Source organism: Nylanderia fulva, unplaced genomic scaffold (genome assembly GCF_048542155.1).
Source record: "Nylanderia fulva isolate GAGA-0341 unplaced genomic scaffold, ASM4854215v1 Scaffold17, whole genome shotgun sequence".
NCBI classification, from domain to species: domain Eukaryota; kingdom Metazoa; phylum Arthropoda; class Insecta; order Hymenoptera; family Formicidae; genus Nylanderia; species Nylanderia fulva.
Genome location: NW_028189945.1, coordinates 3,280,545 through 3,306,940, shown reverse-complemented (window position 1 = coordinate 3,306,940; position 26,396 = coordinate 3,280,545). Strand labels below are relative to the sequence as shown.

General features: G+C 35.3%; 2 protein-coding genes across 2 annotated transcripts; one reads left to right on the top strand and one right to left on the bottom strand.

The window, feature by feature from the left end:
- Nucleotides 1-253: 253 nt before the first annotated feature.
- Nucleotides 254-4,856, top strand: LOC114938324 (uncharacterized). The gene is made up of 5 exons (XM_029312216.2): nt 254-443; nt 2,074-2,492; nt 2,970-3,362; nt 3,634-4,062; nt 4,256-4,856. Exons 1-5 carry the CDS (start codon nt 297-299, stop codon nt 4,728-4,730), a joined length of 1,863 nt encoding a protein of 620 aa, XP_029168049.2. The 5' UTR covers nt 254-296; the 3' UTR covers nt 4,731-4,856.
- A 250-nt stretch (nt 4,857-5,106) lies between these two features.
- Cad74A (cadherin 74A) lies at nt 5,107-19,641 on the bottom strand. The gene is given in 15 exon segments (XM_029312109.2): nt 5,107-6,063; nt 6,542-7,050; nt 7,052-8,187; nt 8,370-8,664; nt 8,953-9,261; nt 9,424-9,983; nt 10,243-10,457; nt 10,603-10,955; nt 11,133-11,657; nt 11,883-12,124; nt 12,348-12,786; nt 13,238-13,402; nt 13,566-13,837; nt 14,224-14,527; nt 19,334-19,641. Coding segments are annotated over 14 exon segments (5,529 nt in total). The 5' UTR covers nt 14,522-14,527; nt 19,334-19,641; the 3' UTR covers nt 5,107-5,852.
- Between the last annotated feature and the right edge of the window lie 6,755 nt (nt 19,642-26,396).

Below are 26,396 nucleotides of genomic sequence, written 5' to 3'. Positions count from 1 at the left end.
AATCTAATGAAAACTGCCAGCCGAGAAATGCACGATCGTTAGTTGCGTGAGAAACACCGAGAGAGCAACTCTATTTACGTGCTCTATATATCATCAAGCTACGGAGTGATCTTCTTTTTGTTTATCAAAATAATCATTCGTGATATTATTCGATGACAATAACGAGGTGAAACGAATCGACGAATCTCAGCGAGCCTCGTCGAGCATGTCAACGGTAAGCTGGCTTAGTTAAGAATGCCCAGTATCGTTAATGTGTAATCGTAAAGGACACTAGTCGCCAGATCTCTCAGAAGGCGATGCTTGAAACCAGCAGGAGATCCGCCATAAGTACGTCCGAGCTAGGTCTCTATTCTGATCGCAGTGATCGATACAACAGGAGTCGTTACAGCCTGATCGCGAGGAAATTTGCGATTGGAGTTATGGTGGTGGTAACAGTGATACTGGTGAGTGAGAGAACCGAATTACAAATATTAATTAATTACATTATATTATTTATTTTGTGTATGTATGTCGTTAGAAAATATTTTAGAGAGAGAGAGAGAGAGAGAGAGAGAGAGAGAGTACACACACAAGAAACCTAAGAAAACATATAAATTAAAAATAAAATTATTAATATTATTATATATTATATATTAATATATTATTTATTCATTTAAAAGTGTGTCATTAAATAATATCATTTAAGAATTAAATTACTTAATTGAATTTATATATGATAAATCTGATTGCAAATATTTGAATAAGTATCAAAGAGAATAAGAAATGCATAATTTAGTTTATTTTCTTTTAACGTTTCCATAATTTTATTATGATTATTTTCTCTATCTATAGTATTATAAAAATATATACAATAAAAATTACCGCTATTTTAAATTTCTTATTTACACAATTATTCTGAATTTGTTAAGTAATTATATGTTACCTAAGTTTAAATTTTTAGTAATAAATTCTGTCAATTATAAATATTATAGTTTCACAATAAATAGTTAAAAAGTAACGGGTATTTAATTAGATATTTTCTTACATATTTTAATAATGTATATCTTTATTCTCATAACGTTTATCTCGTAATTATGCTTGTTATGGAAAATCAATAACGATGATCTAACGCGATAAAGAATCGCGTCGATACTGTAATATATCATTAATAGCTTATTAAAGTCTCATTAAATTTCTAGCAATAAGCTTAAGAACATAGAACAATGCATTTTACTTGAGTAAATAATGCAATAATTAGTATTACTCATCCGTGTACACATTTTATGATTAATCATTTTGCTACACATTTCATTGTTACACGAACAATGACCTTATACGACAAAATGTCCTGAAAATGACGTATCCTATTTTGCACGATTTTGTTGTATGCGTCAGAAAGACATGATAATTAAACAAAGTGGAGTTTTTCGCTGGTTTCTTCCACGCGTCAGAAACAATAGGCATAATTACACTTCGCACGTTTTCTCCGGTGATTAATGTCGGAGGCGTGTGTGGAATTGTAATTTCACCGTGAATCTTTGAGTATCCCTTACATGCATGGCGAACCAAGCGAGCAAGAATTTCTGCGTGCTCCGCATATAGAGCGTTAACTATGTTTCGCATACGAATTAATAGTAGCGTCCGCTACTTTGGAAGAGGGTTAATTAGCAATTTTGTTGCTTCAGAAGCTCGACAAATACCGCTCGCGAATTTATTAATTAATTGTGGTTCGCAATCTCGCAATTCATCGCTGTTGCACTTCCTCGATTAAATCGAGTTGGACATCGTGATTTCATTATCAGTAAGAGTTGGCACTCTCGTTAGAAAGTAGCGCAATGTCAATTCCTAGTTCACTAAAGTATCATATAGAACTTATTAAATGTTTATTCGATTTTCTATAAATTTTCTAATATTATAAAAAAGCATCATTATTTTATTTACATAAAATTATTATCCAATTGTATTTTAAAATGTTTTAATAAATTTTATAATCTATATATCTACATATTTACATATTGTCAAATATTATAAGTGTTACAAGTGTTATTAGTGTTACAAGTAATTCGATTTAAATTATTTTTAACACCATCGTAGGTGGCGATATTCACGTACGATTTTACGTCCGCCACATCGGTAAACAGTAAAATCAATCAGGAAACAAAGCACATATATATACTACAGAATGCTCTCAAAAAGTCACCGAATCTTGCGAGAAAGTCTGCAAATTCCACAATCCTATCCGAAGCTATGGTCCATCAAACGGACGCCTTTTACATGGAAGATCGTTCGGATGACGAAAAGTTTGATGATATTATGCAACAAAATGCAACGAGCGATATAATGATGGACGAACCTAGCATGACGGATGAACCGGAGATGAGAGCGCAGAATTTGCATAACTTCAAACAACGGAAGAGAGTGCTGAAATCTGTTGAAGATGCCAGGGAAAACGAGGAAGCCGAGGCCAAACAATTGTTCGACAATCACGCGATCGTTTATCGAGTGAGACAAAGGTGAGCGACACTTCGTCGTGATCGACGCCTGTGATTATTTTAAGTAGCGTGTTCGATTTCTCCGATCATCATTTATCAAAAGAAACAAATATCAAAAGTCAAAGATACTTCTGACTTAAACGACGATCGGCGAATTGTGCGCGATGTTGATGACCTTTGTGTGAAAATTAATACATTTCGCGCGGACGTATCGCTCCTTTCATCATTATTATCGAAAATAATTAACTGCGATGCGCTATCAACATTTCTACTTGCGAGTAATACTTTGAATGTTAGATAACATTACGCAATCGCGCGTAATAAATCACTTCTTCAAACTGCACAGAAATTAATAATGTTGTTTCTGATGACATATACTTGTAATTTCATCACAATGTTTAAATGTTGCAAAAGAGAATATTGTTGCGAGAATTTACATCTCAGATAATTTTTTCAAAAAATTGTTTCATCTTATACATGATATTGTCATTTCGCTAGATATAAACATCCGAATTTGGAAGACATGAACACGGAGGAGAGTCGACCGATACCATTTCACTGGGAGTTCAAAACGCCGCAACCGGCATCATTCAAACGTCCGAGATATCCGCAGCTGTCACAGTACCGATACCCACACTCTAGAAACATACAGGACATCATAAAGTACTTGACGAATAACGCCGAAATGCCAAAGCGCGGCCTCAAGTTTACCGGTGTCTACATGAATCCAAAAAAATATGATATGATCCCTGCCATAGGAGAGATGATGTCCAATAGCGATAAATTCGAGAATGAAGATACCACCCCTTATTCACATACTAACGATCCGTTTTATCAGTACAAACCGAAACACCCGGCGGACGTTAATCTCTTAGCCACATCTAACGTAAGGTTTGTAACTAACTTCGAAATTTATATATTATAATGCGTGAAAAGAAATAGTAAAAACTGCAAAAATTAATTGTCAAATCTATCTTTTGTCCTATAACATAATTATGATATAATTATAATATTAGTATGTATATTTATTTATATTATTATATATTATAATATAAAATTCACCGTAAATATATATTTCTACAAATAGAAAAATCAGATTATTCATTAATATAAAACGTTCATTTATTTAACTTGAATATTAAATCAAATAATTCTCTTTTAGATTCTCGCCGTTTGGAGTACATCGTTACAGTCCTTACTATGATTCTTTCTACTCTCGACCCTCGTTCAGTTACAACAAACCGATCATGATGGAACCGCAGTACGAAAGCCTCGGTTCCTATTCAACGAATAGTTTCGCGAAGAACCGCAAACCAAAGCCGTTCAGCGTGATGCTCGATATTTATCCCATTACCGATATCATGGAGCAGAATAAGAAGGCATCGTGGTCGAGACCGCAAGGATCTGCAGATGATTATGAGTATAAAAGACCCTTTCAGTATACCCGGGGCCCGAAATTTCACCCATCGTCTCCGCAACCGATTCCTCTTATAGCTATACCCAGCCCCACGACTATATCGGAAGAAGAGGAAAAGCAGCAAATGGTATTTCATCTGAATCTATATCCTCGAAAAAAGAGTAAACTCAACAGGTATGGATTCTTAATGATTTCATTTTTTTTTCAACTCGCTTGTTAATTAAGTTTACTTTGAAAAGTCGATACTTTAAATTTGTCCCATCTCTAATCGTCATAAATTGATAATTGTTTTGTTTATTTTCTATTGCTTTATGTTTAAGATAGAAAAATTAAGAAGAACAAATGCTCAATTAATGCAAATTTTTAGGCACGAGATCATTCATAGATCGGAATCCATGGGAACTCAGGAGCGACAGCAATTCGCGAACAAAATAATGTCTCCATTGGAATCGATTGCTAAACATTTGACTGATCATTCCGCGATCGAGGAATCAAAGTTCGAGGAAAGTCAAAACTCGGAAACGACCAGTATGCCAATAACGCGATATCATGAGATGAACCTAGAGGAGAAACGTGAAAAAAATGGAGATCTTGTGTTAAATAATTCCGAGTCAGACATTTATTCGGATAACGATGATAGTATCGTTGGGGATACCACCATGTTTTCGAATCATAAAATAAGTCTAGATGAAGATTATGCCAGCACGGAGAAATATGAAATAAACGCGCAAAAAATGATAATGAGTACGGAGAAGAATTTCATAAATTGCGATAATGCAACGATGCTTGATTGTTCGAAGGCCAACGAGGATAAAAACGCCGATACCATCGAAAAATTTTAATACTTCACGATCTTCTATGCTGAACTTGAATTAGAATTGAATTAGATGTGAGAATTAAGAGAATTGAGAGTCGAAATGCTTTGTCGAATATTTTTTGACATTTTTGATGATCTATTCTAATATTATAGAAACAAAATATGAAGATACTTTATGTCATTCTGTTTCATTTAAATCATTCAAAGTACTTTTATATACCATGCAATTATTTTTGTATCTTGTTTGAGAAATATATTTTTGTAATATATATATATATATATTTATATTGTAAATTTTGAATTATAATTTGATTATCGACATTTATATTATTTTAGAAATAAGATCTTAGATATATCCAGTAACGTTAGATCAGGACACGTTAAAATTAAATTATGCAAACTTAAAAAATGTGTATACATATTTATTATCAAGTAGTGTATAAATATTATAAAATGTACAATTTTATTTTATCTTAAATAGGGTATTATATTACAACAGAAAGACCGCTTGCGGTTTTTTTATACCACAAAAGTATAATGCTTGAGTATAAAATATACAATCTCGCGAGTTAGTAATCTTAAAATTACTTATAAATAATATTGTCACATTTTACACATCATATACTTTGTTATATTGCATCGTAAATCGCACTTACATTTTTATATTACAAATATAGCACCATCAATTCATTTGCTTGTTCAACTGTTTGTTTAACTAGTTGTTTTTAACTGTTAGTTTATAAATTATATAATGCTTTAGTAATTTTGTATCTTTTAATGCATCTTTCATCGAACATTACCGTCATCTTCAAAAAGTCACTAAAATCATATACACGATGCATCATACACGCGAAATAGTTTAGGAACCACTATTTTTAAGATAATTTTTAATCGATTTTTTCTTAGCGATAATTTCCTCTTTTTAGTTCCAATTTAAATATTTTAATAAGCATATATCTTAATCAATATATCTTTCGACAAAACAAAATTTTGATTATTGAATTAATTGTGAAATAATGTTCTATTGTTCATATTTGTTTCTTGCATATAAACTTGATTGTTTAGTTATTAAATAATTTACTAACAAACAATTAAAAAAAATGTTACCTAAGAAAAAGTCGATGTAATTTAAATCTCTCCGAATCTCTCACGTTCTCGAACCCAGCGTGCTTGGATGATAAAGCGTCGTGTCGGCTCCCCATTCGTACGGGCCCTCATGTGGACCCATGGTGACCATGGTTCCTGGACCCAAAGTTGTGTGAGATCCAGCACTGACCATGGCAGGTCCGGAAGATACGTAACTAAGAGGCGGTCGTGGCTGATCGCGCAAACGCGCATGTTTTACTTGTCTCTTATATCTGAAAGAGGAACACAAATTGCGACATTTTCGTTCCGTGACCTCCTTTCTAAACGATGTTAAAACGTATAACAAAAGACAGTGTGTAGGCGATCTTAACGCGTTTACAACCAGGTATGTTGTAAGTGACGAGAAATTATTCTGAGAGATCAGAGAACACAAAGCAATAAAAAAATTAAAATAAGTTATTATTGATAAAATTAAAGGCTGTTATATATATAGCTTCTCTATCTGTTATAAATATTATTCTGTCAATATATATACATACGTATATGTAGAGTTAATAAGTTATTGCAATATTGTAAAAAAATTAGATTGATAAAAAATCCCTAACATAGCAATAAAAGCAGAATGCATTTTTCTCGAAAAATAAAATAACTTTACTTAAAGTAATTTTACTTATTAAAATTACTTAAAGTAATTTTAATTTAGAGACTTGCGTTGTTAAACTATTCACTTTTTTTATTGTTAACACTTACTTCGAGTGCATGCAGCACAACGTGCAGCTGGAGATTATTGTCGCAATTCCAACGAGGACCGCGATTGCCAGGACCCATATCTGCGTCATAGAGGCGTCAGCTCGCGCCACTATAGCAGCGCAATGCTGTACCTTTTCCACGTGATATGCCTTGTATACCTTCTTTAATTCTTGGTTCTTTGGGTCGATCAGTAACGTTCGCATCTCGTCCAGGTCGTAGGACTCCTTGCCAACCATCTGAAAGCACGAGCTGGTCGACGAAAAGTCCAGGGAATTGTCATCTTTCGAGTAAAACTGCGTATCATAAACGTTGACACTGATAGGTAGCGAGAGAGCCTGCTGGACCGCCTTCTCGAACTCTTCAAGTGTCTTCCTAACCTCGACCGGCGGTTTCGAAAATACGAACTTCAACATGTCGCGATCGCGCAGCAAGAAAATGCGCACGGTGATGTTGGTCTCGCGTCCTGGTGTCATTGAGTTGTTGGCTGACATAATCATCTCCATGAAGCCAGTCTGCGTATCCCGCCATAGATCCCGTCGTTCTGAGTTCGCCAGTGCGCGCGTTTAAAGATAACTGCGACGGTATCTCTTTCTGCGACATTGCGGGATCAACCAGGGACGTGAAGGAAACTTTGCTCATGTTATAGTTGATGAGTAACGCACTGGAATCAGCATCATAGGCTTCCAGAGTAATGAGACTGGTGTCGATGGGCACATTTAGGCGAACGCCCAAGGTCACGTTGTCTTTTTTGAAACGCGGCTTATTATCATCGACGTCCAGTACTCTGACAAGAACTTGCCGCTCAGAAGGATCCTGTCTGTTGTACGGTTTCGGCACCACGTCCGACTTCTTGGAAGAGTACTTGAAACATTTGACGGTCAGTAGATGAAACTCATTGGTTTCTCGATCGAGACGACCGTTCGATTTGATGACGGCCGAGTTGTTCTTCAGCCGCTCCACCACGAAGAGTCTCGCCTCGTTTCCATATACGATCTCGTAATCGATCATCCCGTTTTCACCAATGTCCTCGTCGATCGCCTCGATCACGCCGACCTTCGTGCCTACCGGCATCTCTTCCGGAACGCTTAGTTCAATCGGCGGACTATCGAGATTGCGCTTAAAGTGTGGCTTGTGATCATCGATGTCGTTAACGATCACCAGGAGCACCCTGGTCGCCTGTTGCGGCGGCTCGCCGAGATCTTGAGCGACTAGGATCAGCGTATAGCTGTCCTTGGTCTCTCGATCGAGCAGCTTCCGCGTGCTGATCAGCCCGGTGTCGCTGTTGATTCTAAAGGCGCTCGCGTCTTTGCCGAAATTGCCGTCTTCCAAGAAGCGGAAGGTGATCCTGCCGTTCGGCAGATTCGGATCGTCGGGATCGGACGCCACCACTTGGAAAACTGGACTTCCGATCGTGGAGTTCTCCGCGATATAGGCTACTTCTTCTAACGTCGGTCGGATAAACAGCGGGACGCCGTCGTTGCTTACCACGTCTCCGATGTACAGGATGAGACTCACGTCCGAGTACAGAGCCGGATCTCCGCCATCCTGAGCTCGGACTCGCATATTATACGGTTCGGTTCTTCCTTTGCCTGTCAATGCTCGGGCCGAGTAAATCTCGCCGGACGTGTGATTAATTTTAAATAGACCTAGAACCGCAATTCGCAATAAATATTTCGTTTGTTATCTTTTTTTAAGTTGTAAAAATTTTGCTTGTAATTTTTTTATATAAGGTGTTCTTTTTATAAGATGATTCTATAATCATTATGTTATCCTTTATATATTTTAAGAATATTAAATTCTCATCATAATTAAAAGATGTTAATCTCACCATTGGCTTCACTTTCGTCGATGATCTCGAAGTAAATTATCCCGCCTTCATCTTCATCCGGATCGGTAGCCGTGATGTTCACCACGCTAATTTTCACCGGTGCGTTTTCCGGTATCACCGCGGTGTACGATTCCTGTTCGAAGCTAGGAGCATTATCATTCACATCGAGAACATCGATCGTCACCAAAGCTCGACTGCTTCGTTGCTCGGCTCCACCTTGTGGCATATCCGAAGCCACAACGTAAAAACGCAGTACTGATTGTCTCTCTCTATCGAGGGTCGTGTTCGTGGCGATCTGTAAATTTCGGTAAAAAATATAAGAACTAAGAGACATCTAAAAGATATTTAATAAATTAAGGCACCTTCGAAAAATGTTTCCGATTTTTTAAATCTTAAATATGTTAATTTTTAGATTCAAATATTTTTAAAAAATAAGATATATTAATTGAATATTATCGCCTTTGAATGTTTTATGTATAAAGAATTTTAATTAAAAAATTATTGAAGATAATTACAAGATTATTGAATTGATTATAATAGATAATATATAAAAAATTATTAAAGATAATTGAAAGATTTTTACCTGAATGTTACCCGTTATAGGATCCACCTCGAAAAGATTAGCATTTTCACCAGTCAGGGAGTATCTGACTTCACCGTATCCTCTTTGAATTTCCTGCTCGGTGTTAGAACTATCCATATCCGTCGCTTTGACATTCAGCACGATCATCGAAGGTTTCATCGATTCCAAAATAGAAATCTTATAATCCTTCTGACCGAAAATTGGACTGTTATCATTAGTATCCTGTATATCAACAATCACGTTGGCCTCCGACATCTTTCGCGTTATATCATAATCTCTAGCGAGTGCTCGCACTTTGAAGCGAATAAACTGGAAATTAAATTAAAATTTTTATCTTAATTTTATTAGTAATTTATTTTAATAATTATTATTTCAATTCTATTTTCAAAATTTTAATTGCAAAAAATTTTTCAACAGTTTCCACAGTTTCTCTATTTAATAAAATAATATTGTCAAGATTATATTTCTCACCTTCTGATTTAATCCTTCGTAATCCAGCCTCTTGCTCAGCACAACGTTGCCACTCTGAACACCCACATTGACGTAACTTTCGTCATCGTTCTCTCTTACTAATTCGAACCTCTGAACCGGATATCCGGTCGTCGGCTCTTTTGCCGATAACATCAACAACGTTGTGCCCAGGGGTTGCTCCTCCGGAACTGTGATCTTTATCGTCGGATTGTTCGCCGACCATCCAGGATTCGTGAATGTTGGATTGTCGTCGCTGTAAGCTTGAATGTAGATGGTCGCCTCCACCTTTGCCTCTTGTTTATCTTTATCGACGACGGCATTTAAATCCCGCACCTGCACCGTTAAAATTACAACAGCGGCTACTTGATAATCCAACATCCGGTTAACAGTTATCAAACCGGTGGTAGAATTTATACGAAATGCTGTTTTGTAATCGTAAGAAATTGTGCTCTTCAAGGCTACGCCGGTCTTATCGACAGCTCTTATCGGTTCCACTATAGAATATTCCAAATTTGCATCTGTGTCTGGATCAGTCGCCGCTACTTTTAACACAGACTCACCTTCAGTAAAAAATTTTTATAAAACAACAAAACCGTCATAAGTTATAAACAATAAAAAATTTTAAATGAATCTCAAATTTTTAATTAATGTGCAATCTATTTTCATATGTAAACAATTTTTAAAAACACTTAATTTTAATGAGGACTTCGATATAAATAATTCGACTATTATTTAATACAAACAGATATATATATATATATATATATATATATATATATATAAAATTGAGTCTAATAAATATATTTATTAGTAACATACCGATGCTTGCACGTTCTGAAACATAAACCAGATATGTCGATTCGTTGAACGTTGGTGGTTTATTATTTACATCGATGATGTTCATTGTCACAGTGGTAGTTGCAGTTTCCTTGACAGGTGTACCGGAATCAACGGCATATACGATGACCTCGTATTTTTCTCCGCCGGTCTCCAGATCTAAACGTGCGTCAGGTGACACAGTTATAATGCCAGAACTGTAATTAACAAAAATTCTATTCACTAATGACATAAATGAATAAATCTTTATCTCAATGTATAATATATTTTACCGAATCTTGCCAATTAAAAGATAGCGAGAAACTAAGTACTTGAATTAACTAATTAAAATTGATACCACACCTGGAATCGATGACAAAGTTATCTTTAGAACCGGATGCAATGTAATATTGCAGCAAGTTGTCTCTTCCATCGGGATCATTCGCGACCACTCGAATGACTTCCGTTCCGGGAGACGCGTTCTCCAAAAGCCTCGCTCGATAAGTATTGGGACCTGGTAGATTCGATTTGTAATTTCCTCGGAAGATTGGTTTCTGATTCCCGGGAACACCAACGCGAACAAATAGCTTCGCCTCGGAGTACAACGGCGGTGCTCCGACATCTGTCGCATGAATCGTTAATTCATAAATGCCCCTTTCGGTGTCTCCGGAACGAACCGGTTTCGACATGGTTACTTCACCCGAATCTGGATTAATCTGTAAATTTTATGTTAAAAATAAAAACAGTAAATAAAAAATATTAAATTTTTAATATTAATTAATATTATATTAAATATTACTCTTTGAATAAAGAATTTTCTTATTAAATGTTTTAAATATAAAATACATTTATAAATTATTAATTATCAATTAAAAAATGCTTTGATAACAAACCTTGAAGACTTCGTCTGTCATACTGTTGTGTCGGCTGATCGAGTACAAGACCCTTCCGTTGCCTTGCATCGGTCCGTCAATGTCGGTCGCCCGGACAAACATTTGCGGGTCGAAGCTGGTAGCATCTTCGCGAACCGTCCTGGAGTACTCCGGCTGTTCGAACATCGGCTTGTTGTCGTTAACATCATCGAGCTCGATTAGGATATTGACAGCGGATACTCGACCGCCGCCGTCCTTCGCCTCCATCGTCAAAGAATAGGATTTTTGTGTCTCGTAATCTAGTTTCTTCGCCACAAAAATCCCACCTGCCTGCGGATCGGTCCTGAATTTGTCCGCGCCGAAACCCCGCAGCGTGTACGTTAATTCGCCAAAGGAACTGCTGTCATAATCGTTCGCGTAAATGTCACTAAAACGAGTGCCAGGTTCCGCGTCTTCCGAAACTAATAGTTTGTAGACCGATTGAGAGAACTCGGGGCTGTGATCGTTGGCGTCTAAGAGCTGAATGTGCACCCTGGAGGTTGCCACCTGCAGCATAAAATGTATTGTAAGAAATCGTATTCGGCAAAATGATCAGCGAGATATTTTGCACAGAATAACATTGTCTTAATTACCTATTTGCAGTTAAAGTGGAAAATCTTATTAATAAATAAATAAATATATTTTTTATTAATTTATTAAATTATTTACATATTTTTATAATTCTATCTAAAAATGTTTAATTATAAAAATCGTAATTAAAATTGTGCTGACCACTTCGCTAGCTACAGAAGCGACGACATCAAATTCGAGTTCCCTTCTCGTGGGATCGTCAACGTCGTAGTCGAGAACATTGACGTCCTTAGCCTTGATCACTACTGGTACTCGACCTTGAGCCTCTTCGGGGCTGACAGTAAATGCTTTGCTGATTCCAGAATACCTCGGCACATCTCGCAACGTCAGGAAATACTTTGCATTGTCGCCCACGTCACCGTCGCTCACAATCATATTCAGACCTGCTTAATCACCATGTTGTCAAACAAAAGATCTTCTTGAATCGTGGAAGAAAGAAAGATAGAAAGATGGTAAGGATTTTAAATTTTATTTTCATTAAATTTCTCTGCCTTCAATAAAAAAAGGTAACAAGTTGATAATGAAAAAATATCATAAGAATATTGACACATTTCTTCAAGCGTTTAGCGCGTTAATTAGATTGACACAATTTTTAAACTTAATAACCTGGTAGAGGAGTGTCCTTTCCGATGTCCTCGGAGAGCTTGATGCTAAAGTAATCCTCGTTAAAAACGGGCACGAGGTCGTCCACGTCCGTGACGACAATCGTGACGATCGATGTCGCAGTGTCAGCTGGTATCTCGTTGTTGATCAGTTCGGTGGCTTTAACTTGAAAGGTGTAAATGCCGCCGTTCTGTAAGATCCTGGGATCCTCGCGATCGAGAGATATGTTGGTCGTCACCAGCTTGCCTACTGTTACATCACCCTCGCGAGACATTTCGAGATCGAAGTGACCCGCGTCCTCATCTTCCAATGTCAACAGCAGATTCCTAGATTGGCCTGTATCACCGTCGCGAGCTCGCACTATCAGAACCGTGTGACTAGCTGCAGTGTTCTCCGGAAGCGCCGCGCTATAAGGCGCATTCAGGAAAATTGGTGGCTGATCCTGCACAAAAAATTTTGCTAAATAAATAAAAAATTCAAAGAAAAAATTGTTGTTGCCATTATAAATGGATTAAACTTTATTTTTTCTCTCATACCTTTTTTTATTCATAGATTTAATTTAGCATATTTATTTTTCTTTAATTTAAAAATTAATAAAGAGCAGGAATCACTAAAATATAAAATCAAAACATTAAATATATCTAATAGTGCCAAAAATATGACATAGAAATAAAACTGAAAGACTCATTACTTTAGAGCTTTAAATAAGCTCTAAACGCTATTCGCGAGGTGCGACCTAAATTTTCACTTGACAACATTCGTGCTGACAGGCAGAGATTGAATAACAAGTTGATGATTCCCTGCTAATTTTATCGCAAACGACGTTATTATCCAATGTAAGACCGCCGTCAATTATATACCGGTTATTTCAGTGATGATCGAGACCTACTTACCTGAACATCGAGGACGTCAACGGCAACGGTCGCTCTAGCCTGCAATCTTTTAGACGGATCACTAGTTCCGTCGACAGCCAGTAGATTAATTAAATATGAGTTCCTCCTCTCATAATCTAACGGTTTTGCTAGCGTGATCTGCACGTCGTATTTTCCCTCGGCGAGCTAAAAAAAGCCATTGCAATAGTAATGCACCGATGCATTTTAATTGTTCTCCTTGCGATAAAAAAATTTTAAAAAAATTTTTAAATATAAAAAAACAGATATAAATTCAAATATATATTTATATAATTAATTTTTTATTGTTCATAAAAAATTGATTATGTACCTTCTCCGTGGAGACGTCAAAGATCTCGCAGACGTCATCGTCGCGCGATGCCGCGACGCACTGCACGTGGACATCGGCATTGACACCACCATCTCGATCCGTGATGATGATCGTATTCTCAGGAAGCAACAAGCCACCCACGTGCGCACTTTCCGGCACTCTGGCCGCGTACGGACGGTCATGGTACACCGGAGGATTGTCATTTTCGTCCAACACCGCTATTTCGCGACGAAGAGACACCGTATTGGGTTCCGATCCGGCGATACCTTCGTCTGAAACAGACAAGTTTATTTCCTAATTTAAATCTAAATTGATTAAAATTGTTAAATTTTTTCTTTCATTACAGATCAATGATATTGATAATTCCGTTCTAATAATTTAGATAGATATCTAATTAGTATTAAAGACATTTAATTGTACGTTATAAGTAGAGGCATGTAACAAATCTTATTAATTTTTTAAAATTATTTATGTTTATGCAAGTCTTATTTTAATTTTTAACTCTAATCAATTCTAATTCTTTTACTTTATGAGATTATTTGTATTTAAATTATTTATATTTATAAAAGTCATAAAAGAGAGAGATAAATATATCGAATGTTGATTATATTAAATAATAAATTAAATAACAGATTGTTATATATGTATATCGTTCTACCTGTTATACTGATAATGACTTCGATGAGATCTTGTGTCTCTCTATCCAAGGCTTTCCTCAGGATTACAACACCGGTCTCTCTATTCACGGTAAAATACTCGCCGCTGATCGAATAATGTAATTTAGATTCTTCAGGATCTTCTCCCTGAAGGGTGTAAACGGGAGCACCAGGCGGTGTGCCCTCTGACACGGCCAACCTGGCCATGTCCCCACCTTGAACGAAATGGGGCGCCCTGTTTATCACCTGACTCCATGACGAAGACCACGTGGAGATCAGTAACAACAAAATCGTCCACATCGTCACCTGCAAATTTCGTTTATTCGAAAACAGTTCTGATAATGGAGAAAACAATCTGTAAATTAAGTAACAAACGAATACAAAGATGGTAAAAATTTATTTAGGGCGGACACAATCACAAAAATCATAAAATAGAAATTAAATTTAAATTTACTATTCAAATATAAATCAAAATATGAAGAATTACATCTTTACTCTATTTTTTATTTGATTTAAGTAGTAAAAATAAAATTAGAGATATCATGTCTATCTTAATTAAGGCAGAAAAAAGCTTATTTTTCAAGCAGAAATTGTTGAATACTGTGAAATGTTGCATCGAAGTTCGTCGAACCATTACTCAGGAAGCTACAATATTCGCATACAAACGAGTATTTATCGGAAATGGCAATCGCGTGAGTAGGATACAACAAGGTCCGAAGATGTTCTAGCCTCCGCTTAAATGCGTTCTTTTTAGCCGCTCTGCGAGAGAGAAAAGTCCAGCGTGCAGGCGAACCACAACCGGTATGCACTTCCGACAACCTTCGCGATATTGCAACTAGCCGATGCAACGTGGCGACGTCAGAATGCGTTTTTCACGTTCGAGCGAAAGAAGCCGTTAGAAATCAGATTCCATTTCAGGTGTTCACTGAAGCCGTCCTGTTCGATATGTGAAAACGACTCGACGACGACGTGACTAAACCGAATTGCATAGATTTATGCCGGAAAAGGTGTGGAAAAGGTTTTCACCTCACAACTCCGAAAGAAATCTGACCGACGAACCGAGAAACACGAAGAACATTATTTTTTCATGCTGTTTTATGGAAGAAAAAATTATCTGCTTCGCAATCCACCTTTCTAGAAAATTAATTGTTACAAGAAAAATTATTTCTCTTTAGCTATAGAAACTTTAATTTAGGAAACAAAAAGCTTCAACTTTCTAGAAATAATATAAAAATATAATATGACACAAAAATTATGTATTTAATATATTTTTTACATAAAAATATCTAAAAAAATGTTTTAAATAATATCCATACAAACAACTAATTAAATTTGCAAATAAATTCAAGATTAATATTAATAGAGCGAACTGCTATTTTGGATTATGATAATTGCTCGTTTCCTCAATTAATACTCCCACGCAGCGAGGAGACAACAGAGTATCGCGTTTAATCATTAATTCGCGTAGGCAGATAAGCGCGTCACGAAGTCATTAGGCACCAGGAAGAAATGACGAGCACACGAGCAACAATGACATACAGCGTGGGGTAATGGCTCTGCATTTCCTCGACGCCTTCGTGCGTGCAGAGTAACCTCGACTTCCGCGTTCAGCCGGCCGCGGCCGCCGTCAAGGATCGTCTCCAGAAGAAGTAATTATCAATCGAGCCGGAGGAAGGAAATTTACGGTTGCCGGCACTCTCTCGACTCCTCTTCCTCTCCTCGTACATCCTAAAAGCAGTTCTCGAACTGCAAATCCCTATTTATGCACCGGTCGAGAAGAAGCGTGATGTGCTGCAAAATGCAGCCTTCCGCAGCGAGGATGCGATTGCGAAACAACGTGCAGCAGCGAATTCATATAATAGAACAAAGCAGCGCTTCAAACGAATATATGATAGTGTCGATATGATTGCAAGTGCACGCATATGGCTCCTAGAGATCTGCGAACCTGACAATTATCTTTAATGACTGGATACTTTTTTATGTTGAGAAATTTTTTCTATTATATATTCTTTATAGTTTAAGCTTTATTCGAATGATGTCATAATATTTATGAAGACATATTACATCTAGCTTTCATGATTATTGCCTCATATCGTGTTTAGATAGATTACAATCTTCGGATTAAGTGAGTAAAATTGAAAATCAGGTAATTGTACTTAGCTTTAAATGCGCAACGAAAGTAGAAACCAGAAATTATCATACTCTAAAAGCGAGATTCCTGTGTATAATTAGACTTAATTGCTGAATGCAAGAAATAATGCACGTAGATTTACAGACAATGAAATAGCCTCCGAACAAAATGTCTATAAAGAATTAATACTTGGATTTATATGTTATATACACTTAAAATAAAATAAATATATGCTTATAATATATATAAATTTAATAAAAAATAAATAATATAAATAATATTTAATGAGATAAAATATCGAGAGTTTGCGATATTCATTTATTTGAGATAAAAATTCTGAAGACTTCTTATGCGATTGATCCATAATAATCGAGGATATCAAGATTTCGTAATCGCGATTTTTATTTAGCTCTGACTTTGAATGATGTGCACTATTATTATTTCAGAGCAAACTCGGTTTCTCCGACACTATATTTGGAGCAATTTGTAAAGCTGAGAGGTGTGAAAAGTCCGTGACGGAGATAACCGAGTGCACATCGTAGATTACAACACGTAGAGAACCTTAAACAGAAATGACCGTTAGTGCCAGTCAAGTATAAAATGATACCGAGAGATTGAATGATGGCTCTGTGACCGCAGAGGTGCAGCGAAGTAGAAACCAATGTGTGCGGTTCGCATACTATCAAGTATTTAAAAATGAACGCTTGCGAAAGGTTACCGTGATATATATCGTGATTATTCTACATTTTTAATTATACCTTTTCACGACTTTATAACTATAATTTAATAACAGACAAATGTTACAATTAACTATACATGGCGATCCTGTTGCTTATGTATTTTTGAGCCTGCGAAATTTAAATCCATATGTATCGATATATGTATCGATATCTATGAAAAATGCGTTGTAGAGATAATATAATAATTGTTATTTAGTTTGTAATTTTTGTTAATAATGCTTCTTATTTTATATTTTTTTTATTATGAGAAACAGCAATATAAATCAGATTTAATATAATTATTTGTATTCTTTTTCAGAGGAATTTATTTATCGAAGATATTAGTAACCATTTTATATTTTCTTGTAAGTTGATTATTCAGCACAGAGAAATTTCTTCGGTATTTTAATAAGCATTCTACAAGAGGCAAGTTTCTACGAATAAAGATATGGCAAGTAATGTATTAATCATTTCTCTGGAATAATTTTTGTTAATTTATATCTGATGCATTCTTTTTCGTAGAATAAACATCTTCTCATCCGTAAAATTTTTTTCCGATGATGTATATAATTTTTTAATAAAATATTTTTCAAGAGAATATATGTCAATAAATTACACGAATAGCACACAATTTTATGTACATTGTAATTAGTAATTACTTTAATTTACAGTTTCAAAATTACATGATTTTTTGGAGATCTCCCATGTTTTTTATTCGCATAGAAATGAACAATGCAAGAATTATAATTAAAATTACGTAAGTAATAAGATTCAAATAGGCCCATTCTCGAGAAACGGGGAAGAGCAAAACAAAGGGAAAAGAAGTGGGACAGATCACAGGAAAGACAGAGAAAGAGAGACAGAGGCAAGGAGTAAGAGAGGAAGAAAAAAAACCGTTACACCCTTCTTCTTCTGGTCTCCGTTACGTTACGCACTTGGAATCTTGACACCGCGTGACCAGGTGAAGCCAGGATGAATGACGAAGAAAAGGAATATCCTGCTGCGCGCGCGCGCGTATCTTTTTATAGGTCTTCACTTTCATCAAGTATATTTTGCAGCAAAACAGAAGTTTTCTGAGTTCTTCAAGATATAATCAGTACAAACTATAGCTTTTGATTCAGGAAAAAATTACGGAAAAATAAGAAGTCTCCCGCTAATACGATTATTAGCGGAAATAAAAATGTCCTTGTTCTTTTGTGTGAATTATTACAATAATTTCGACAAAATTCATTTTGTAAGTGCTGGAAATCACGCAACTTTACATAAACTTGATATTGGTCCCTACAGAATTTAGTCAGGCTGCAAACTCGCTGGTCAGAACTGGTTTCCTCGCGGAATGGCGAAAAAGACGACAGGATTTCGTGGTCAGACTTACGTAGCTTCGCCAGATCTTTTTCAATTGTTTTCACCAATATTAAAAAATAATTAGCAATCCATCAAATTTTCAAAATTCAAACACAGTGCAAACTAATTTGATAGTGCAAAAATATAAGCGCAATAATCGATAAATTAATATGCATTATGCTACTTTGATGCATGGTTGATGAGATGTTTACTTAAAAATTAGACTTTTTAATCTATTGATTGAGGTTAATCGTTTTAATTAAACGCAATGCTGTGAAAACTTGATAATTCCTAGACAGGTTCTAATCTGGTCGCGCTACCACCGTTCTACGGGTATCGAACAAAAACGATGATACCGTTGCGCCAAGAAAACGTCGTCGGAACGAGGCGATATATCCTCAATCCACGACCTCGATTCCTCGATTTGCATGAGCATCGATTTACGTCGTCTTCAGATTTCGTGTCCTATTTTGATTCCTGCTTTTCTCTTACATCATGTTTTTATTATGCAATAAATTTGTAAAATAAAAAAAACTCCGATATTTAAATAAACAGAATAATTATTATACGCAGGACTAATAAATTTAAGGATACTGGAAAATCATATAGAATACATTTAAAAAATTCTGCTAAAGAGCTACAAATATCTTCTTTCTTTTCTGACATAGTGAAGATAATAAATATTTCTTCAACAATTAAAGCAAAGATTAAAGTAACATCGGTTCAGCTCAACAATTTCAGCTCAAAATCAAGAGCTGATCCAACACAGACCCTTCATTATTTGAACAGTTTCTTCAAGCCAAAAGTAAACATCCGGGTCAACGTTTTCGACAATTAGCATCTGCTCATTGAGAACAACAAATCCAAAGGATTCCATCTCCAATCCCATTAGCCTCTCCAATAATTGACGAAACTCACCTTCCAAAGTCGCTCCGAGATCCCGCAGGCTGGCACAACACACAGTTTATCACCTCATCGTGTCACGACACCGCACGTGCCTATGTTCCTGCGCACTGCTCTCCGTGTATGTTCACTTAAACGTATCGGCGAAACCGTGTCGAATCCGCATGACGCACCTGCGGACAGGTAACTAAAAGGACGAGCGTACGCGAGCGTATCTCTCTACCCTCTCGGTCTCATCGGACGTCGGCGTCGTCTCGGACCGAAAAGAGACCCGACCGGTGTCTGCCAGCCAATGGACAGGTCTACACTGCATCCTAAGAAGGTATGTGGCCTCCACCACGGGAGTAGAAGGTACGGAGAGAGAGAGAGAGAGAAGCCGCGCGCTACAGAGTAAGGAAAGTCTATAGTCCGTACTCGGTTAAGTCCGACCGAGGACGACGACGACCCGAGGGGCAAATCTTTTTTCTCTTTCGTTACCCGGGGTGTCGAATGATTTAACCTCGTTCGATTTAACCTTCAATCGTCAGCAAAGGGTAGCGCAGAAGATCTTGAAGGGATTGCGTGGCTTGCGATTCTTCTAGGATTATAATTAGAATCAGAGAAAGTTTCCTTTTCTTCCGATTGACATTGGTTTTTTAAATATATTTATCTGAATATACATATATAACCGTAACAAATTTTTTATAATATAAATATTAATATTTTTCTTGTAAAAATTTTGAAAGGGTAGCACGTAGCACAAAAATTCTTGAAGAGATTATGTAGTTTACGAAATGGTTCTTCTATGATTACAATTAGAATCGGAGAAAATTCAGCTTTCTTCCGAGTGACATTATTTTTTAAATATATTTTTAAATGTACATATATAGCCATAAAAATTGTTTATAATATAAATATTAATATATAAATATTTCCATTAAATTTTTAATAATACAAAATGAATTTTATCTTAATTTTCCATGAATAAACAGGTTGGATTATCTATTGGATATTTTTGTGCTGTTTGTAATAAATTAGAATAAGTCATCTGGTTGACATGTGATTTGACAATAATGAGGTATAGCGTAAGTTATAATGAGGCTATAATGAGGATCGAATCGTTGATGAGAACAAAATTACATCATCAGTTTGCTTGGCATTTCGATCAAAGTAATCTCGAAAGCGCTGTGACCTTTTCTCTCAACATAACTCTCTAATTAATCTCTAAATGTAGATACCATCAGAGAAAAATCCTTTTCCCGAATCAAATTTATGTATATCAAAAATAAAAAGTTAATTCTGCCTTCATCATACAAACGCAAAAATAATTAAATCCATAATTGCTCCTTTAAAGAGAAACCTTTGTAAGAGAGAAACTAACATTTTTTCATTCAATGAATCATTCTACAAAAATGATATAATTATTTCCTTCCGGAATCTCTCTTAAACTTTGAACATTACTTTAAATCATAATGGTAAATGAACGAAACATTGCCACTTAAAATTAAAGTCATCGTCAGAAGATAATGAGGTATTATTATTAATTTGTTATTTAATTACATTAAAATATTAATTGTTATCGATTGATATAAGTTATATATTATTCAGTATTAACACATTAGCAATTAAACTCCAGTTTCGAAAATCACGTCTCGATGCAGCCTCGCAATCTTAAACCGCTGAACAGATCTCTCCCGCGAGTTCCCGTCCATCTCGTGAGAGAGATAGTCGAGAAGGCCAGGCCTCTACAAGCGAGTGTTTAAGACGTGCAGGCTATAAAAGAGCAACGTTAAAATGCCGAAGGCTCGGCAAGCCTTTATCTCTCTCCGTTCTCTCGCCGGTTTCTCCTTTCTCCCTCGCTCTTTCACAGCCGGTGGGGATAAAAAGGACGCGGAAAAGGGGTATCCGTGAATCGTGGCATGATCACGGGGAATAAGAATGACGAGAGAGGAACCGAGAGAAAGGCAGAAAATCAAGCAGGTAAGAGGAGGACCTCGCTAAGTGCGCGAGAAGGGGATTTGTACAGTTAGCAAAGGCCGCGGCGAACTCGCGGCTCCACCTTCGATAGAGTATCTATAAAGTCGGACAGAAATTGTTTTCCCCTCGATGTATATAACCGGAGCAACTCGCTGATCAAGATCTATCCTCGAGAGAGCTGTCGGAGATCGGGCCTAAGGACCGGATTCTGAGCCCCCAATCGCTCGCGTTTTAGCTTATTGGTGAACGGACACAGTTATTTCAATTTGTAGCCCGGATCTAGAGAGTCTTTTTAGAATGGAATACGAGATTGATCATTCGTGAGAAACGTGACTAATTAAAAAGAAATTTTAAGTATCGATGTTATACAAAATTCATTTCCACAATATTACATTCCGACCTATATATATTAGCTTATTAATATTGAGTTACATCGCATGATTCCAATAACTTATACTTTATAATTAAACGAGTAACACATATATATATACTAAAGTATTATGAAAGAAAATAATGCGAGTATAATTTCCATCTTTTAAATTCTCGAACGTAATAGCGAATCTGTAGCGAGGCTGGAGGAATCCAGAAGACACGTAACTCGCATCCGCGGGAGACGCGTCTGTACGATACTAAACTACACACGCGATAGTAAAACCATGAGCTCCATGGGAAAGATCGCGTCTGCGAGCATCATCTCTTGATTCAATTATCTCTTTCTCCCTCTCTCTGTCTTTCTCGTTCAGCGACTCGTAGACGTCTCGTTACGAGAGCATCCTGTTACGACTATGGGAAAACTCCCGTGATCTACATGAGGCACGCGGGTGTTGTCAGTTAGATAACCCACTTCTCACGCGCACCCAGTCGCTCACCAGGACCTTTTGCAGCGGCACGACTGCGATTCTTCTCGCGCAATTATTGCGATCGCGAACCCGAGGATCGCTATTTCGTGCGGTCCAACCAATCGCTCCCGCTGGATTGCCGCATATTGCCGCAACGCTTTCGAGGAAAAACGGAAAGTGGCCTAGTGAGCCTTCGTTTTCACTCGAACTAGGCGTGAATAATTGAATAACTCGGCGCTAGAAAGAAATATAATTCCGTAATACGTAGATATAGATTTTAGATTTTATCACTTTTCGCCTGCGTACAATGTGGATCCTTTACATTATTTTACATTCTGACACTAATGTTTTCAAGTAATTTTTTTTTTTTTGTAAAACGCATGTCTAATTATGAAGAAAAATTACACAGTTTAGGACACAGCTGATTGTATGAATAGATCTTTGAAACAAATTATTGAATATTTGAATTATTACTCAATCAATTTCGCTCCAATGAAATAGTGTTGCTACAACTTGATAATAGTTGATCAATGTTGCAAAGTATATAAATCGACTTTCCGGAACTACTTTCGAATAAAACATCCATGTGTTTTGCACGTAACAGCTTTCTGTTTATTTATGAAGTATCATGACAGGCTATAATAAATTCGCTCGTTAACTTTCCTCGCATCATAGTTCAATGTATAAACTAATTGTTTTATGTTGGAATTTATATTGATAGAATATTCGATATTATAAATATTATCGCTAATTGTATTATCATATTAATTATTTATATATAAAGTAAATTGGGAAGATAAAAATTTCTTTTGTATTTTAATAAAATATATCATTTCTAAACATAAAAAGCAATAAGAAAAAATTCGGGAAAGTTTCTTCTCTAGTTTGCAGAAATTTCACGATACTTTACAAACCAGTTGGCGCAATTTCATTGATTGCCCTTCGCCAATAAATTATCCAATCAGAGCGAATCGCTTTTATCGCAGTCGAACCCTTTTACGGGTTTGACGGTTTCGTTTTACAAACGAACACGATCGGTGTACCTACACGCCCCTTTTTTATTTGATTTTCGATTCTGCACGCCTCTGGAACAAATCTTTCGTGTAATTTCCAATATTTCCGCCAGCCGATCGCATGTGTCTGCGACGATATCGATTTCACGGCGACCTTTTATCGCGCTACGAATTTTCAAAGTGTAAAAAGGGTTAGGGTTCTTTTTTCTTTTTTTAAAAGATGCGCGAATAGCATTGCAAAAAAAATATGTATTAGAAAGTATCATGAAAATCAGACACAGATTGCACTTTTCTGGATGATATATAGTAATACATTTTTGTTTAAGTACACACAAAAATCGTTTAATATATACTAAATATATTTTATTATAAAATATTGAATATTAAAATATTATTATAAAATTCTTAAATTTTGAACTTTTTCTAAATTAAAATTTATTTGTTAAAGAATTCGTAAAAGAACAAAACATCATTATTTGAGCGTGATTCTTTACAACTTTCGATAATTATTCTGTTTGTTATATTTTCAGAAGAGAGTAACGGCTTGATAAGCAACGAAAGATACACGAAATATTAATGACCATTGCAAGAAAGCGTGACAGAGAATTGCGATGCGTCTCCACTTAAAATTTGACCAGTATAGAATTGTAAAAAAATCATTTCTCTCGAGGAAACATGTAAATCCGATGATATTCATTAGCAGAGGAAATAATTTATATTCAAAGACTAATTCGAACCATCGGCAAACATTTTGTTCTGTGAACAATCAGTGACAATCAGTCATTTAATTCCTTTCCCGCCTTATTATGAGAGCACGGCACATAATGCAAAATATATAATAACGTAGTTTCACAAGGAGAAAGTAGTTTTATTCAAATTCTCAGGATAATTTTGTCGTAGTTAAACTTCATTTACCTTCGGTTTTCAATGCACGAGAAAATTACGTAAAGCGTTTTTCTGCGGTGTTATTCATCTCGTCGTAATCTTAGACTTTTACATTTTACATGCTTTATACCGGGAATAAATACAGGCAGAAATAAATATCTCTGAAAAGTAAATGTTTATAATCTTCATCTCTCTTTCTTATACAGATTTCTGCTAAATTCTAATAATTAACATTAATATGTACATCTACTTAAAATATCGAGTAGCTTTGTTTTGTTGTTATGTAATGGTTTTGAGAATTATTAGCAATTTGCAACGATTTTTTTTATTTATTCTCAAGTTTACAGGAAGAAAACTAGAATAAGAATAGCATTTCTTTCCTTTATGTACACAATGGAACATTCAACCGTTGCAATGCCTTTGAAAGAATAACGTTCCAACATAATATCGTGAGATACATCGAGGGTGGATCTGTACCAGGTCAGATATATAATACTATACAAGGTGCAACGTTCGTAAACACACGACGCGTCTGGAAAATTGCTGCTTAGGCGCGTTACAATTATGCAAATTGTTCAAACGGTGCTGTAATCCCCTCATATTAAACGTTCCATCTTGCGTTTACGGTATAGAGAGAAATTTAGCGCAAAAAACCGGCAGCGCACGACGAAAGTAATTGCGATTTACATACCACTCGTTATCAGACTGTAACGAAGTATCTGAAAAAATGTTTTCAAGATGATCGATTTTGAAAAAATATCTTGCAATTATAATCAAATAATATAACACAAATAGTAAAATAATCTTTTTTAACGCAAAAAAATTTATTCGACAATCTAATCAGTTAATATTGTGAAATAATTTATCAGTCTAATTAATACGGCTTAATTTTTTAACAGCAGAAAAAATAAGCATCAGTAACTAATAATAATAGCCAATTTTTTACACTTTGAATGTATATTTAATTATTTTATTATTATATATTTGTTTTAATAAAGAAGCAAGTTTGAATAAAGATTTTGAAAGAAGGATATAATAGATTGTATAAAGTAATTGACGTTAATCTTGCATTTTAATTAGACATCTTAAAACTCTGTTAAAATGTAATTCTATTGAAAGAAAATTGATGATGATAGATGGAAGATGGAGTTTATCTTGCGTTTTTGTTATCTTGAATTTTTCTTGCTCACCTTTTCATTTTTCACGAATTGTGCAAATAGACAAGAAATATATTTACAATCGTCCCCCAATGACATGTGCGATGACTGCTTCTATTCGCACGCGATTTCTGTCAAATGTCAAAAGTCGAAGATTCAAGTAATCATCATCGGAAGGCAGATCTGTTTGTTTCGGTGGAAGAAATTATTGACAGTACACTCAGAATACATGAATATCCTTCGATAACAAAATCCCCGCGCAAACATTCGACACGTGTTCTTCATATTTTTCGTTCCCGATGTAGGCGTCAATCTTGTTTACGATAAAAATCAAGACCTGTAGCGTTCACAAATTTTAATATGAAAACGCGGGTCATTTTAGTCATTCCCAAATCCCGTCACTAGGTGATTTATGGGCATTATTACAAATCGTTGATTAGTGTCCCTATCTTCATATCTTTGATCCCTTTTCAAACTGATATTTCGTGACGCTATTAAATATATATCTATATACTTGTATACCTAACATTTATTAGACACACCTTATATTTTTTTTTCATATTATAGCACAATAATATTTTATAATTGTTTAACAAATTTGCATATGTGCAGTAAAAATTTTTGTCATATTATTTTTTGTTTTTGATTTCTATTGGATAATTTTAATAAAAAAATAAGATTAATAAGAATAATCATATTTGTTTTTATTAGAAGTCTTACAAAGATTTAAATATTTGTATAAAGATTTGAATTAACATGAAGAAAAAATCATGAATAATTCATGAAACAATGAATTAATTATTGTAATAAAAAATTTATTTTTATAGTATTTTTAATAGTTAAAATTCTTTTTTAATTTATCTTGTTTTAACGCGGTTGGTTTCTATAGTGATGTGCATTATCAGCTGATTAATAAGTACGACATATGGTCATCGTTGATTTTATTAGATTATCTGCAACTTATTTTTAGCCGCAGAGGTATTATGCGAGCACAATTGTTAGGTGACTACGGGACTGCAAACGTTCAAGAAGAAATATTATAAAAATTGTAAGTAATAATTGCATATTACTTTATAATATTTTCCATATTATATTTTTTCATTTTTGTATAAATAATATAATATTCAAATTACTAAATATTTGAATATTATATTATTTAATATGTACGATTCATTAATCTGCAAAAATATTATTTGATTTATAACAAAAATATATTTTTTACAAACCA

What these genes read in the sequence shown, in the direction of transcription:
- LOC114938324 (XM_029312216.2), top strand. Translation starts at nt 297, where the DNA reads ATGCTTGAAACCAGCAGGAGATCCGCCATAAGTACGTCCGAGCTAGGT. An exon ending in GTTTATCGAGTGAGACAAAG is followed by an intron (nt 2,493 to 2,969) that starts GTGAGCGACACT and finishes TCATTTCGCTAG; the next exon opens with ATATAAACATCCGAATTTGG. An exon ending in AAAAAGAGTAAACTCAACAG is followed by an intron (nt 4,063 to 4,255) that starts GTATGGATTCTT and finishes GCAAATTTTTAG; the next exon opens with GCACGAGATCATTCATAGAT.